General features: G+C 51.2%; 1 protein-coding gene across 1 annotated transcript in view; it reads right to left on the reverse strand.

Moving 5' to 3' along the window:
- COL11A2 (collagen, type XI, alpha 2) overlaps positions 1-15,810 on the reverse strand; it is a 136,535-nt gene that overhangs the window by 60,104 nt on the left and 60,621 nt on the right. Inside the window, exons 21-29 of the mRNA XM_015410260.1 lie at positions 15,027-15,080; positions 11,261-11,305; positions 10,408-10,461; positions 10,269-10,313; positions 8,668-8,721; positions 7,449-7,493; positions 7,301-7,354; positions 6,229-6,273; positions 1,991-2,048 (exon numbers count right to left, since the gene is read on the reverse strand). Coding sequence (XP_015265746.1) covers positions 1,991-2,048; positions 6,229-6,273; positions 7,301-7,354; positions 7,449-7,493; positions 8,668-8,721; positions 10,269-10,313; positions 10,408-10,461; positions 11,261-11,305; positions 15,027-15,080 — 454 coding nt within the window. The remainder of the gene's footprint in view (positions 1-1,990; positions 2,049-6,228; positions 6,274-7,300; positions 7,355-7,448; positions 7,494-8,667; positions 8,722-10,268; positions 10,314-10,407; positions 10,462-11,260; positions 11,306-15,026; positions 15,081-15,810) is intronic.

Raw genomic sequence — 15,810 nt, forward strand, 5'->3', positions numbered from 1 at the left:
GGATGCCGTCAACGCCCTGGGAAGGGGTGAGAAAAGTACAGGGGGGATTAGTGTGTGACTGTGTTTTGTGTGTGTGTCTGTAGGTTATGTCCTAAAGCAGGGGTGTCAAACATGCGGCCCAGGGGCCGGATCAGGCCCCCGGAGGGCTTCCATCCGGCCCCCAGTGGAACTGGCCATCTCCTGCTTCCAGTTCTGCTGCTTCTGCTGCTGCATCATAGCTTGCTTCCCCAGACTCTCTTAATCACTCAGCCATTTCATGTTTTAACCTGGGTCCTAGACTCAGAACTCTGAGCATGAGATTTCTGTGGTGTATGTCAATAAATCAAAAGTAGGTTTGCAGCTTACAGAACTAATGTTTTAAGAAGAAGAAGAAGAGAAGAAGAGATTGGATTTATACCCCGCCCTTCACTTGGAGTCTCAGAGTGGCTTACAGACTCCTTTCCCTTCCCCTCCCCACAACAGACACCCTGTGAGGTGGATGGGACTGAGAGAACTCTGACACAAACTGCTCTTTTTCAAGGACAAGAAACTTTGGACTCATTACTTAATGGATGCAGTCTCCAACAAACTAAATTACATGTCACAAAACCCAATAAAGTCTAATTTCATAGAAAAATGGTACCCAGTGCTGGATTATCTGTCTCAAAAACAATTTTTTACTTATTTCTTCTCCACTAGCTCTAATATTTCACATTAAATCTTCCAAATGGTCGAATGATATGAAGTAATTGTTATTGTAAGTTGATAATAGAAGTTTCCTTTTCTTTCTTCTCTTTCTTACCGCTCCAATAGTTCAGATTGCTTCCTAATGTTTCTATCAAGTTTATGCCAAGTCTGTTATCTTTCTACTGAAAACATATTCGGAAGTGTGATGAGTAATGTATTGTAATTCTTTGAACATGTTATAACGTTGTACATACTCAGGAACTATTTACAGGATGTGAATGTAATTGGAAGATTAATTGTTCACTGTTTGAAGTGTTAGAATTGTTAAAAATTGGGGGAAAAAACATTTAAAAAAAAAAAAAGGACAGCCGTGCCAGAGCTTGTGACTGACCCAAGGTCACATCAGCAGGTGCAAGTGGAGGAGTGGGGAATCAAACCCGGTTCTCCCAGATTAGAGTCCGCACACCTAACCACTACACCAAACTTTAAGCACGTTTTTATTTTAAGTAAAAGAAACCCTTTGTGTTTGTGTCCTTTATCAAGTTTATATCTCCGCTACCTGGCATTACATTTTATGACACACACGGCCTGGCCCAACAAGGTCTCACTTATGTCAGATCCGGCCCTCATAACAAATGAGTTCGACACCCCTGTCCTAACGGAAAGGTACACCTCAGATCTTGGTCTCCATCTCCGGGACAAAATCATGGCCTGGGTGAGTGAGGGTCCAATTGGGAGCCCCCCTCCCCCCATGCCAAAGTCTAGTGAACATCAAGCTATTTATGACATGCACCAAAACCGTTTTTCACCCTAGGCCAAGGGAAGGCTTTCCCCCTTGTGCTTTCCAAAGAGCGGCACACAGGGAGCCAAAATTCAACTGCTGAGATATTTCCCCAATATAGAGGTGCAGTGATGGGGAGACCGTTGCTGCCAGTTGAATTTTGGCTTTTGCGCAGCTGAGGACGGGAGCGCCGGGGCTGCTCCCGGAAAGAAAAATCGGCAGCTCCCTCAGTCCAGACCCCGATGCCCATCCATGTCCTACGGACCCCTTCCTGATCCAACCCTCTTCTGCTCCAAGAATCAGGGATCCAAGCTTTGCGAAGCTTGCTCTGCTCCCAAATCTAGTTTCTCCCCACCCCGAAAAAGCAAGGCCTCCTGCCCCCCCCCCCCAATTCTCAAGCGCATGGGCCTCGATACCCCTTTCACTCTGCTTGCTAATGGGGCAAGGATGTCCTTTGCTGGCGAGAAATGGCACATTGGTGCATCACAAGCAAAGAATGATGGGTAACCTGGTCACGTCAAGCCCCATGGGCCAATCAGGGACTTACCTTCGCACCACGAGGGCCTGGGTAGCCAATCGTACCTTGAGGACCGGACGGGCCCTGGAAGACACAGAGGAAAGCAGGAAAGGAGACCAATTTAGAAGTGTTGCGGAATTAGGGCTGGATCGAGCCTCAGTCCTCTGCTAAACCTCTGGTACACCCGTGATACTTTAATGTCTATAGCAATTAGCCTCTATAGTTGAAACGTTGGTTCTGCGTCCAGGAAGCTTCAGGACTCTGCCGAGTGCTGTGGCCTTCACTGTACACGGATCTGACACACGTGGCTTTTGCCTACTGGGAATGTTCATACTTTACAGCCGTCAGCAGCAGTGCTCCCTCTAAGCTGAGCTAGTGTGAGCCAGCGCATGATTTTTTTAGCCTCCGGCTCACGCATTTCTGGCTCGGCTCAGGCACGGTGGCTCCAGAGCAAAGTAACTGATGCAGCGGCCAAATCGCCCGCTCACAACTTTAATGCCAGGGAGATCGCAAAGTAGAATTTTTGCGAGACTCCACAGCTTAGATGGAGCATGGGCCAGCAAATTCTAAATAGATAGGGTATCTGAAGCTAGCTTCCCGGGACTCTCTTAGTTAGCCTTGACTCTCATGCTGGCTTAAGCCAGCTTTCCTTGACTTTCCTGATCCCAGAGGTAGACAGAAAGGGGCCGAGCTTTGTGGTATACGTCAGATGTAGGTCAAATGCTCATCACAGACTTGACAGACCGTTACAGTAGCCTCTACGAGTGAAAAAGAGTACTTAACGTCTGTTTTTAGTCCTGTTCGTGGTTGTTCTGATCAACTACCCTCCGTCATGGGTCTTGGCAGAGCAACCAAGGATATCCTTTACAGAATTTCAAGTGCGCTATTTATGTATTGGGGTCGTGTAGAAATATTCTGTGCTAAAAAAGTGTTTTCTCATTTAAAAGTGTGTAATGGAATAAACTGAGTTTTGGTTTAGAACCTCTCTCTCTCTCTCTCTCTCTGCAATTGGGAAGCCAGCTTCTCTCACTCCTCAAACTGAACACAGTGGGGATGAAATCTCTGGATCGGGAGCCACGTGGGCCACGGTCGCCACAAGCACGGCGCAGTGTCTCGTGGCTCCTTCACGACGAATGGGTTTATATCAGGGCGCCCAGGGTCTTGCATGCTGGCGTCTGAGGGAGTCCCTCTCGTCCCTGAGAGCTGCGTTCAGTCGGCTCATCTTTGCGGAGTTCTGTGGGGCTTGGAAAGCGCAAGACGGCCCTTGTTGTGTTTCGGCCTGGAGGGCCCAGCAGTACCCTCTCTGACCGGCAGGAGCAAGAACAGATCCAAGCTGACCGGCATGTGGTTTCTGGGGCACGGAGGGAGCGTGGACTCTCCTAATCTCACATTCTGAAAACCTTTTTTGGTCTCTAAGGTGCTACTGTCGTATGAATGGGAATACAAAGATTCTTTTCTTTCGATTATTCATATTTTTCTGGTTTTATAGATTTTTTCCCTTCTAAGTAAGATTTTATTAGGATGTAATGAAGGCCTATTAGATAGTAGGCCTTCCCCTTTGTAGGTTAGGGCATTTTTCCAGTTGACGCTGGCAAACAAGACAATAACATTCTTTTGGTAGAGAAGATAGATATAAAGTTCATGGTTTTTAGTTGTTTAGGGTAAACCTTTACAGTGTCAGGGTCAAAAAGGATTTTAGCTCCGTATCAGAAAAAAACCCCTTTGTTTGGGTATAGAGAATCCTTGGCCAATATTATTCAGGTTAGGTTAAGTAAACACTTGACGATGTTGTATAGGCAGGGGTCATTTCCTGCAGGAACACACAGGAGCAGAGCTCCAGCAGTAAAGAGCCCAGGGGGCGGGCACATGCAACAAGCCCGACCCCCTGCTCCCAGCAGCCCTCAGTCAGAGCAAGAAGCAGCCAGGTACGTTGCAGAGTCCCCCCCGCCCCCCCCCAGTCCAAAACAGTCCAGTGGAACCTTCAAGACCAAGTTTTATTCAGGTACAAGCTCTCCCTCCTCTGTGAGGACAGATCTGCACGTCCCCCCCCCAATAGCTAGCAATCCAAAACAGTCCAGTGGAGCCTAAGCGGTGGGTGTTGCCTTCTGACACACTTCTGGTGATGTCAGGGGGTGTGGCATATGCAAATGCATTATGCTAATGAGTTACGCTAATGAGCTCCTGCACCGCTTTTTCTACGAAATGACCCCTGCGTGTAGACACACCTTTCTTTACATTTGACCAATCAGGGAACTATTACTCAAGTGATGCATGGTCTTTTGTAACCAATTATGGTTTTTGAATGTTATCTTTATGATTATGTCACTCCAAGTATAAAACTTCACGTATTTCCTGATTGTACTCAGAAAGCAGAAAGCTTTTTGGCCTGACTGTTTTCCGGCGACTGATTGCAATTAAACACAAAGACCTTTCCTCCTCATTTTGGCTTCATTTTTTTTGACCAGGATTCTATTTGTATAACACTAGTGGACTCTAGCTCTTCTTCACCACAGGATCCTTGCCCCCCCAAAAAAACCTCCCCTTTTAAAGGCGGAGCACTTAGGGACCGTGGCTCAGTGGCACAGCATCTGCTTGGCATGCAGAAGGTCCCAGGTTCAATCTCTGGCAACCCCACTGTAATGTATCCAGTCCAGACCGCGTGGCCGACTTGGGCTGCACGTGGTCAGGCACACGCGTCGAGCTTCGCTCCAAGAGACAATGGACTATGCGGATCCTAGCCCGCTCCAATCAGGGGGCTAGGTTCCCAGCCGAGAGCCTATGGGACTCTCGGCCACTGTAAATAACCTATTGGGAAGTGGGTGTGTGTGTTTTGGGTGGCGGTTTCTCAGGGGATATAAGCCGGCCTGCGAGACCGGCCAAAGTCGTCTTGTTCCTGATCGAATAAAGTACGCTTTGCTGAAACCACTCTCCGTCTGTGTACTTTTCACCCACGTTAAAAGGAACGCGAGGGCCTCCAATGAAGCTGATGGGCAGTCAGTTCAGAAGGAAATCATACCTCTTCACATAAAGAGTGTGACTAAAACGTGGAAGTCGCTGCCTGAGGGGACGTGGTGATGGCCACAGGCATAAACAGCTTGAGAAGGGGATTGGATAGATTCATGGACGATCAGTCTATCCGTGGCTACTGGCCATGGTGGCTGAGGGGGGGGGGACCCTCCCCATTCAGAGGCACTAAACCACCGGATCCAAGAGCCAGGAGGCAGAATCAGGGTTCTTCTTATGTTCCAATGTCAGGAGCAGGTAGCCACTGGTGTGAAAGACCCAGGGGTCGTTTCGTAGAAAAAGAGCTAGGGGAACTCATTAGCATAACTCATTAGCATATGCCACACCCCCTGACATCATAAGGCCCGGCGGTGGACCTGCAAGGCCGGCGGGAGTGCGAGGAAGCCCCGCCAAGGCCCTCCCTGGCCCCAGGCAGGCAGGGGTGGGGAGAGGCGGGGAGGAAGCAACTTACCCTCCCTCTTCTCCTGCCTCCTCCTGGCTGAATGAGGTCCGGAAGCAGGGGGCGGCCAGAAGCAGGGGGCGGGGCTTCGTCGTGTGCCTCCCCCCCACCCGGGGGAACTGCGATCCTCCGCAATCCCCCCCCTGAATCGACCTCTGGCCGAGACCCTGAAGAGCCGCTGCCAGTCTGAGTAGACAATACTGACCTTGATGGACCGATGGTGTGATTCAACATAAGGCAGCTTCACGTGTGTATCTGCTCATGTGTGTCTCGCTCCACGTCAGGAGAGCCACAGTTTCCTTGTTCCAAAACGTGCCGTCCCCTCTCTGGCTGGCTTGGAGGGAATGTGGCCACGTGGAGGCCTTGTGCATCAGAGGTAGGGTTCCCAAGTACTTACCGCGATCCGGCGGGGGAAACAGGCTCCCCGGCTGGACCATTCCTCCTTGTAACACAGCCTGCCGTCGCCAGGAAGTGATGCTGGGTGACGCTCTGGCAATGGGGCTGAAAACTCGATGGTACCATCGAGTTTCCAGCCCCATTGCCAGAGCGTCACCCAGCATCACTTCCTGGCGATGGCATGGTGTGACGCATCTGTTGTTCCTGCGGGAATGATCCTGTGAAGACGTCTGTGTCCCCCGCCGAATCATGGTAAGTACTTGGGAAGCCTGATCAGAGGGCAACAGCCATGACGTGGCCTCGCTGCATGGAACGGTGGTGGTTGTTCCTTGCATGGCCCCATTCCAGAAAGCCCCCGCCAGAGAAGAAAGTCTTCAGAAGATGCCTTCCAAGGCCCGTTCTTACCTGGTTTCCTTTGGTTCCAGGGTGCCCCTCTTTTCCAGGGTGGCCCTAAGAGAGGAGAATCGGTATCAGAACACTGGCTGACTGAACGTGGACTTTAATTTGGCTGGGAAATGGCATCTGTAGGCAACCAGAGCCCTTCCTGTTAAAAACGGCTGCTAGGCCGGAGAAAACCCGGGCACTTCCTGTTCAAAATGGCTGCTCGGCCAGAGAAAGCCTGAGCACTTCCTGTTCAAAGTGGCTGCTAGGCCAGACAAAGCCTGAGCCCTTCCTGTTCAAAATGGCTGCTAGGCCAGAGAAAGCCTGAGCACTTCCTGTTCAAAATGGCTGCTAGGCCAGAGAAAGCCTGAGCCCTTCCTGTTCAAAATGGCTGCCAGGTCATAGAAGGCCCAAGCACTTTCTGTTCAAAGTGGCTGCCAGGCCAAAGAAAGCTTGAGCACTTCCTGTTCAAAGTAGCTGCCAGGCCAGAGAAAACCCAAGCACTTCCTGTTCAAAACGGCTGCTAGGCCAGACAAAGCTTGAGCCCTTCCTGTTCAAAATGGCTGCTAGGCCAGAGAAAGCCTGAGCCCTTCCTGTTCAAAATGGCTGCTAGGCCAGAGAAAGCCTGAGCCCTTCCTGTTCAAAGTGGCTGCTAGGCCAGACAAAGCCTGAGCCCTTCCTGTTCAAAATGGCTGCCAGGCCATAGAAGACCCGAGCACTTCCTGTTCAAAGTGGCTGCTAGGCCAGACAAAGCCTGAGCCCTTCCTGTTCAAAATGGCTGCTAGGCTACAGAAAGCCTGAGCCTTTCCTGTTCAAAGTGGCTGCCAGGCCAGACAAAGCCTGAGCCCTTCCTGTTCAAAACAGCTGCTAGGCCAGACAAAACCTGAGCCCTTCCTGTTCAAAATGGCTGCTAGGCTACAGAAAGCCTGAGCCCTTTCTGTTCAAAGTGGCTGCCAGGCCATAGAAGGCCTGAGCACTTCCTGTTCAAAATGGCTGCTACTAGGCCAGAAACAACCACTCCCTTCCTCTCAAACACTCCTACTGTGTGGAGCAGGGGACGGGTATGGGAGACTGCAGGGAGGGGGCAAGTACTTACAGGGGGTCCGTCCGAGCCTGGCATCCCGGGGAGGCCAGGTTTCCCATTGGGGCCCTTAGGGGGAGAGAAGGAGAAACACGTCAGGCCAGCAGTGGCTTGGCACCCTAACCCAGACGTTCCCACAGCAGTGGAGGGGGGCACACATCACCTTTTCCCCCGGAGGCCCCATAGGGCCTTGCGGTCCGGCCAGACCCTAGAAAGAAACGCAGAGGAAGACTCAACGTCAGACAGTCCCCGCGACTTCCAGTATCCCAACCCCCTAGATCCAACCACTTTTCCAGTACCCCAGACCCTTAGATCCCTTACTCCCAAGGAGCCCAGAAGACCCCCATTAGGCACAAGGAGAACGGAATGCCACCTAGCTAGCGGCAGACACACACAAACAATGAATGAACTCTGGAAGAGATCAGGGCCCTGCGGGACCTTTTACAGTTCTACAGGGCCTGCAAGACGGAGCTCTTCCGCCAGGCTTTCATCTAAGAGCTGCCACCACTATTAACAACTGCGACAGCCCGCAGAGAATGGTCCCTGGTTGGTTCTCGATAGCCTAGGCGCGCCAAGTACATCTGAGGAAGATCGGTGGGCTGGAATTTCAACAACTACGGAATGCACTCACACGGTAACGCCATCATCACGACATTAAACAACAAAGCTAGCACTTTGACGTTGTATTGTTTTAATGATTTGTTTTTAAATGTTTCATGAACTTTTGATTGTTATTCTGAATTTTATCCCGTGTAAGCTGCCCTGAGCCTGCTCCAGTGGGGTAGGGTGGGGTATCAATCGTAAAATAAAAAAATAAACACACACACACACACACACACACTTAGCATGGCCAAGGCTCCCAGGTCAATCCCTGACATCTTTTTGTTTCCTAGAAAGGACCAATTCCCGCAATGAGCATCGGTCAGTAGCAGTTATCCATGCGCAGCAGAGCCTCCATGTTCAGAGGCAGTCTCTCTCTCGAGACCAGATGTTAGGGACCATGAAAAGGGAGGTGGGGGCTGCAACTGCCATGCCCCAGTGGGAGGGCTTCAGGGTGGCCAGCCTCCAGGTGAGGCCTGGGGGATCTCCCGCTTTTACAACCGGTCTCCAGCTGGAAGAGATCAGCTCCCCTGGAGGAAATGGCTGCCTTGGAGGTCGGACCCTATGGCATCGTACCATGCGGAGGCCCCTCCCCTCCCCAAAGCCCGCCCTCTCCCAGATCCGCCCCCAAAGTCTCTGGGTATTTCCCGACCCAGACCTGGCAGCCCTCAGCTTCTTGGAGGCATCTGGCCAGCCATTACGGGAAACAGGAGATTGGTCTAGACGGCCCCCACTTTTCTCTGACCCAGCGGGGCTCACCTGCATCCGAGGTCCCCTCTTACCTGAGTCCCTGGGGTTCCCTGCTGACCGGGGGGGCCTGGCTCCCCTTGTGGCCCCTGGTTGGGAAAAACAACAACAAAGTGTAAGGTCATCAAGCTGCTGGAGGGACCAGCGGTCTCCTTCTCAGAGGGCAGCTCCCTGCACCAGTTAAGGAGAAAGGGGAGCGGTGGCACAGGGGATTTATCCTCTGGTTAAACATCTGAGCTGAACAGGACGGCTGTCAGTTCGAGCCCCGCACTGGTGTGAGCTACCAAGCCTTGTCCCCAGCTCGCCGTCCAGCCAGCGGTTCGAAAGCTTCGGCGCGTAGATAACCCCCCCCCCGGTGGGAAAGTGTTAGCCGACAAACAGAAGGTCCTCGCGTAAGCTCAAAAGCGGAGAGAGATCTACACGGCTTGTTAGCCGACAAATGGAAGGTCCGCGCGTAAGCTCAAAAGCGGAGAGAGATCTACACAGCTTCAAAGAAAAGCCTGCGATGGGCCATTCCGGCCAGACGGTGGCAGTGGTGCGCTGCAACCGAGAAAATGCTGACGACATCAAGCGACACCGACTAAAGAATGCTGCCAGGACACGTCTGATGCTTACAGCTGACCAAGCTCCCTGTCGACTGCGAAGTGTGTGTGATTAAAAATGATATATGTTGTCCTCCCTTACCCCCATCATTGTGAGTCCCGTGTCTACACAGGAGTAACTGTAAATCGCTCAGAGCCGGCAGCTCTGCAAGGATTGAGCGATCAATAAATTGAAAGATTATTATTATTATTATTAGAAAGAACGCAAAACATCCTAAAAGGAGACCATCAAGGCTGGAAAAACGGGAAGTCTTTTGTCCTCCCGTTTCCCTAAATGCCTCCAGGCTGGGGCTTCGGTGAAAGTCAGAAACCTGGGGCCACCACACTGCTGGCCCTGATGGCTTTCTCTCGTGGTACGGAAGGACCTGTGAGGAGAACTTCCCCTGTTCCCTCCAGGGGAAACAAATGTTTTTCTCCCGTCCCACAACTAGGAAACTGTCAATGCACTAAACTCCCTCCAGGCTGGAAACCATGCACTCTAGTCTCAGAAGTCGGGTTGTGGCTACTGAGGAGTGACGGAAGGGCACTCTGCCCATGCCCAGAGGCATGCACAAGTTTGCTTCTTTGCGGTGGGATGTGCTGTCATCTTCCTTACGGAGGTTTTGAAGCCAAGATTTGGGTATCAGATCAGTTCCAGATCACCCGGCCTCAAGCAGAGGACAGGATGATCAATGCTCTTCTTTTTCAAAAAGAGAAGATACAAACACGATCCCTCTTTAAAAAGGCAGATGAGCGAAATATAGAGACTTTGTGTTTTATTAATAAGTACTGTGCGTATGGATAACATTTCTCTTCTTGTTTATTAGATATTGTTGAAAGATACTGTGTACAACTAACAAGTAATACAAGATGTAAAAATATATAAAACTCAATAAAAATGCTATTTAAAAAAGAAAAAGGCAGATGAGCTTTAGAGGTTCTTCAATGGCTTGGTTTCTACGATGCAGATATCTCTTTGACGAAGTTAATGATAACTGATAAGTCTGTCTGGCACCCAAGCCTTTCCCCTTCCCGCCCCCGTATGACACACTCACCAGGTTCCCCTTTGGCCCGTGCGGCCCATCCATGCCACGCACGCCCTGCCAAGACACAGAGAGAGAGGCGTGGCGGTTAGGGGCAGAGCTAAGGGGGTTGCACCTCGCAGAGGTGGAAGATCCCCTCCCCAGGACTTACCGGTGGGCCTGCGATTCCTGGGGGCCCTTTGGGGCCGAGCAAACCACGGGGTCCCTGTGAAGAGGCAAACGAAAGCGGGCTGTCAACAGTGTTCCCTCTAAGCTGAGCTAGTGTGAGCTAGCTCAGTTTTTTAGCCCCCGGCTCACATATTTTTCTCTTAGCTCAGGGAGGATGTGGCTCCAGAGGCAAACTAAGTTATGCAGTAGCCCAATCGCTCGCTCACAGCTTTAGTGCCAGTGGCTCACATCACAAAGTAGAATTTTTGCTCACAGGACTCCACAGCTTTGGGGGAACGGAAATGTACACCGGTGACAGTACACCGGTGAAGAGGCTGAGAGGACGGGTCCTTCTCCTACCGACATGGGCCCCGAGTGCATCACTTTGTACTGATATGCAGGGGATACAGTTGAGATCTAAATTATGAATTTAATATATTTCTTCCAAAAGTGCTGGATGTTCACTTTCCCCATGTATTTCAATTACGGCGATAGCATTTTGTCTAAAAGCCTCTGTGCCGTCGTGAAGACTTCCTTGAATCGATGGAAACCGGGGCTGTAAATCTTCCACGTGGCTTGAAAAAGACACGTCTCTCTCAGGGCTCACGGGACTAAAATGGTCCTCTGTAGAACAAAACGGGGGTGGGGCCTCCATCGGGAGAGCCCCCATTGCACGGTGCAGCCCAGAGACAAACGTTTTATCTCCTCGAGTGCTGTTTGGGAGAACACGGCCCCGATCCTTTTCATTTTCGGGAGCCAAAGGCTGCATGCACGGCACCCGGGCCTCTGCTGAGTCCTGAGCCGCGCCACCTTTTCCCAGAATCCCTTGCAGGCACCGAGGGCAGGGGGGCACCTACCGGCTCTCCAGGAAGCCCACGTGGTCCCACATCTCCGTCGTCTCCCTACGAGGAAAGAAAGGATCTCAGCGTCACGCGGGCATTAGCGCAATGTGAGGGGGGGCAATTCAGCTCAGAGAGGTGCCTCCTTCCCGCCACCACGATAGCGGCACCATTCAATTGGGCCTGAGACCCTGACGAGACACCTCGCTTCTCAGCCCGGGGATCTCAGTTTCCCAGGGGTCATTTCCTGCAGGAGCGCACAGGAGCGGAGCTCTGGCAGTAAAGTGTCCAGGGGGTGGCCACATGCAACAAGCCCCACCCTCAGTCAGAGCAAAAAGCAGCCAGGTAAGTTGCAGAGGGCCCCCCCCCGGTCCCCCGGTCCAAAACAGTCCAGTGGCACCTTTAAGACCAAGTTTTATTCAGGTACAAGCTCTCCCTCCTCTGTGAGGACAGATCTGCATGTTCCCCCCCCCCGCCCGCCCAATAGCTAGCAATCCAAAACAGTCCAGTGGAGCCTGAGTGGTGGGTGTTGCCTTCTAACACACTTCCGGTGAGGTCAGGGGGTGTGGCATATGCAAATGAGCTATGCTAATGAGTTATGCTAATGAGCTCCTGCACCTCCTTTTCTACTAAATGACCCCTGCAGTTTCCAGGGCTTTGAGGGGGGAAACCGAGCTCCTCATTTTCAAGACAGTGGAAATAACTAGGAAGCAGGGGCTTTTTTGGTAGAAAAAGCCCAGCAGGAACTCATTAGCAAATAGGCCACACCCAACAGCAGAAATTCATTTGCTTATTAGAACACACCCCTGACAGCACAGCTCATTAGCATATTAGGCCACACACCCCTTGTTCGCAGAAGTGTGGTCATCCAGACACACTCACCTTTTGCCTCTTATTCTGTTTACCTTGTTTGTTGTCCAAACCCAGGGCCTTTTTTGTAGCAGGAACTCCTTTGCATGTTAGGCCACACACCCCTAATGTAGCCAGTCCTAATGAGTTTCTGCTGCTGGGTGTGGCCTATTATGCTAATGCGTTTCTGCTGGGCGTGGCCAACTCGGGAGCCTGCCGGAACTCCGTTCCTGTGCGTTCCTGCCCAACAATAGCCCTGCTAGGAAGTATCACAAATGGGGCCAAGTTGAGGCTTGGCTCAGTTTCCGCAGGCCGGGGGGGGGGATGGGGGGGCGTCTGGGCCCCAGGTCCCTCTTTGCCCCCATCTGCAAACAGGACGAGCCGAATAAACCGCCAAAGACCAGCAGATCAGCTAATATAGTCTTGATGCTTTGCAGAACTTGGTGGCACTGGGGCTGGCTGCCGAATTTTGACCCTCCTTTCTAGCACAAAGTATTTCTCATTTTATTTATTTTACCTCATCTGTGCTGCACTTTTTTTTACCTCATGGGGACACAAAGTGGCTTACAACGTTCCCCCCCCCTTCCTCCATTTTAGATCTTCGTCCAGTAGCACCTGATACCCCCAATAAAATCTTGCTGGTCTCAGGTACAGGTGTTCTGCTGAAACTTTCCCCACTGTATGTTCACAACAACCCTGAGAGGTTGGCTAGGTGGAGAGTGTGCGGCTGGCCCACACTTGAGTGGCCAGGTGTGGATTTAAACCCGGGTCTCACAGATTTGAATCCAACACTCTTAACACAGGGGTGTCGAACTCATTTGTTACGAGGGCCGGATCTGACATAAATGAGACCTTGTCGGGCGGGGCCCTGTGTGCCATAAAATGTAATGCCAGGTAGCGGAGATAGAAAGTTTATAAAGGACACAAACACAAAGGGTTGGGTTTTTTTAACTTAAAATAAAAACGTGCTTAAAACACTAGCGTTCTTGCAATATTTTGTTTATTTAACAAGTGTCCAATAACTGACACCTCTTGCTCTGAATTATTGCCTCAAAATGCCTGTGCTGTCGCAGTCTTGACTATGCTGTTCAGGTGTATATCTGTAAGCTGCAAACGTACGATGACGCAGCAGCAGCAGAACTAGAAGCAGCAGCAGAAGGCAGTCAGAACTAGAAGCAGAACTAGAAGCAGCAGCAGAAGGCAGTCAGAACTAGAAGCAGAACTAGAAGCAGCAGCAGAAGGCAGTCAGAACTAGAAGCAGAACTAGAAGCAGCAGCAGAAGGCAGTCAGAACTAGAAGCAGAACTAGAAGCAGCAGCAGAAGGCAGTCAGAACTAGAAGCAGAACTAGAAGCAGCAGCAGAAGGCAGTCAGAACTAGAAGCAGAACTAGAAGCAGCAGCAGAAGGCAGTCAGAACTAGAAGCAGAACTAGAAGCAGCAGCAGAAGGCAGTCAGAACTAGAAGCAGAACTAGAAGCAGCAGCAGAAGGCAGTCAGAACTAGAAGCAGAACTAGAAGCAGCAGCAGAAGGCAGTCAGAACTAGAAGCAGAACTAGAAGCAGCAGCAGAAGGCAGTCAGAACTAGAAGCAGAACTAGAAGCAGCAGCAGAAGGCAGTCAGAACTAGAAGCAGAACTAGAAGCAGCAGCAGAAGGCAGTCAGAACTAGAAGCAGAACTAGAAGCAGCAGCAGAAGGCAGTCAGAACTAGAAGCAGAACTAGAAGCAGCAGCAGAAGGCAGTCAGAACTAGAAGCAGAACTAGATTTTCTACGAAATGACCCCTGATAATAAACAAACACCACAGTGCCCCAGTGGACCCGCAGGAAGTGGGACACCCCAACTCTAAGCAGTATTATTATTATTACTACTACTACTATTACTATTACTATTATTACTATTATTAAAATGTCTAGATCGGCCAGTCCCTGAGTACACAAGGCTCTGGGTGATTTACAACAGGTTAAAAACAGCACAAAATTTCAGATTAAAAGCAACGAATCAATTATCCTTAATTTAACAGTCTCCAGATGGCCTCCTTAATTTTAATCCAAAACCTACTTTGGGCTGCACTTCTATCTCGCGGGCAGGTTAAAGAGGAGGCCGAAGCGGGCAGAATGGAAGAAAAGAGGCCGGTGCCAGCCAGCGTTCCCTCTAAGCTGAGTTAGCGTGAGCCAGCTCACAGTTTTTTAGCCTCCGGCTCACACATTTTTATCTCAGCTCAGGAAGGATGGCTCCAGGACAGCTTAGAGGGAGCATTAGTGCCAGCTACAATGGGAGACCGTTGCTGTTCCCAACCAAAAGCCTGGCAGAACATCTCTGCCTTGCCGGCCCTGCGAAACGGCATTAAGTCCCGCAGGGCCCTGACGGAAGTTGGCAGAGTCCCACCAGGTCGGAGCAAAGCGGGCAAAGTTCCCACCGCTTTAATATTAGGCGTAAATACGGCTGTTAATAGATAATAGAACCAGGGGTCATTTCCTGCAGGAGCGCACAGGAGCGGAGCTCCGGCAGTAAAGAGCCCAGGGGGCGGGCACATGCAACAAGCCCCACCCCCTGCTCCCAGCAGCCCTCAGTCCGAGCAAGAAGCAGCCAGGTAAGTGGCAGAGCTCCCCCCGCCCCCCCGGTCCAAAACAGTGCAGTGGCTCCTTTAAGACCAAGTTTTATTCAGGTACAAGCTCTCCCTCCTCTGCCAGGACAGATCTGCACGTTCCCCCCCCCCCCCAAACTAGCAATCCAAAACAGTCCAGTGGAGCTTGAGCGGTGGGTGTTGCCTTCTGACACACTTCCGGTGATGTCAGGGTGTGTGGCCTATGCAAATAAGTTATGCTAATGAGTTGTACTAATGAGCTCCTGCACCTCTTTTTCTACGAAATGACCCCTGGCTAGACTCACACACACTCCCAAACACATCCCCGTCCCATCCGTCACCACCAGTACTGACCCTCTCGCCGTCTTCGCCGTGGGGGCCAGGGAGGCCTTGCGCACCGGAGTCACCCTGGTGTGGAGGGGAAGAGAAAAAAAATCCGTGAGCCCGGGCTGGCTAGCAAGAGACGCATCGGCCGCCTCTCCACGGCAAACCTGGCCAGCCCTTTCCCTGGAATTCTAGGACCTGCAGTTCTGTGAGGGGCTCGTGGGACTCTGAGCAGCTGCGGAAATCTCAACCGGTGCGTGCACAGTAAAGGAGGGGAAGCTTCACCAGGCGCATTTCTGCCTGAGGTCAAGCGGGGCGGGCGGAAGAGAGGAAGGCAGTTCTATAGGCAATTCCCAAGATTCCTGGGGGAGAAGCAATGAGAACGGAGCCGGTTTAAAACCAGTTGGAGCCAGTGGTGCAGAAGTGGAGACAGGGACAGAAAATATGTCCGGGGGAGGAAGATGATGATGAAGAAGAGATTGGATTCCTACCCTGCCCTTCACTACCCGAGGGAGTCTCAGAGCGGATTACAAACTCCTTTCCCTCCCCCTCCCCACAACAGACACCCGGTGAGGTAGGTGGGGCTGAGAGAGCTCTGACAGAAACTGCTCTTTTTTGAAGAACAGCTCTTATCAGAACTACGGCTTGCCCAAGGCCATCCAGCCAGGTGCAACTGGAGGAGGAGTGGAGAATGGAACCCGGTTCTCCCAGATAAGAAGAAGAAGAAGAAGAAGAAGAAGAAGAAGAAGAAGAAGAAGAAGAAGAAGAAGAAGAAGAAGAAGAAGAAGAAGAAGAAGAAGAAGAAGAAGAAGAA

The sequence above is a fragment of the Gekko japonicus genome, unplaced genomic scaffold (genome assembly GCF_001447785.1).
Source record: "Gekko japonicus isolate JY-2015 unplaced genomic scaffold, Gekko_japonicus_V1.1 scaffold1280, whole genome shotgun sequence".
NCBI lineage: Eukaryota > Metazoa > Chordata > Lepidosauria > Squamata > Gekkonidae > Gekko > Gekko japonicus.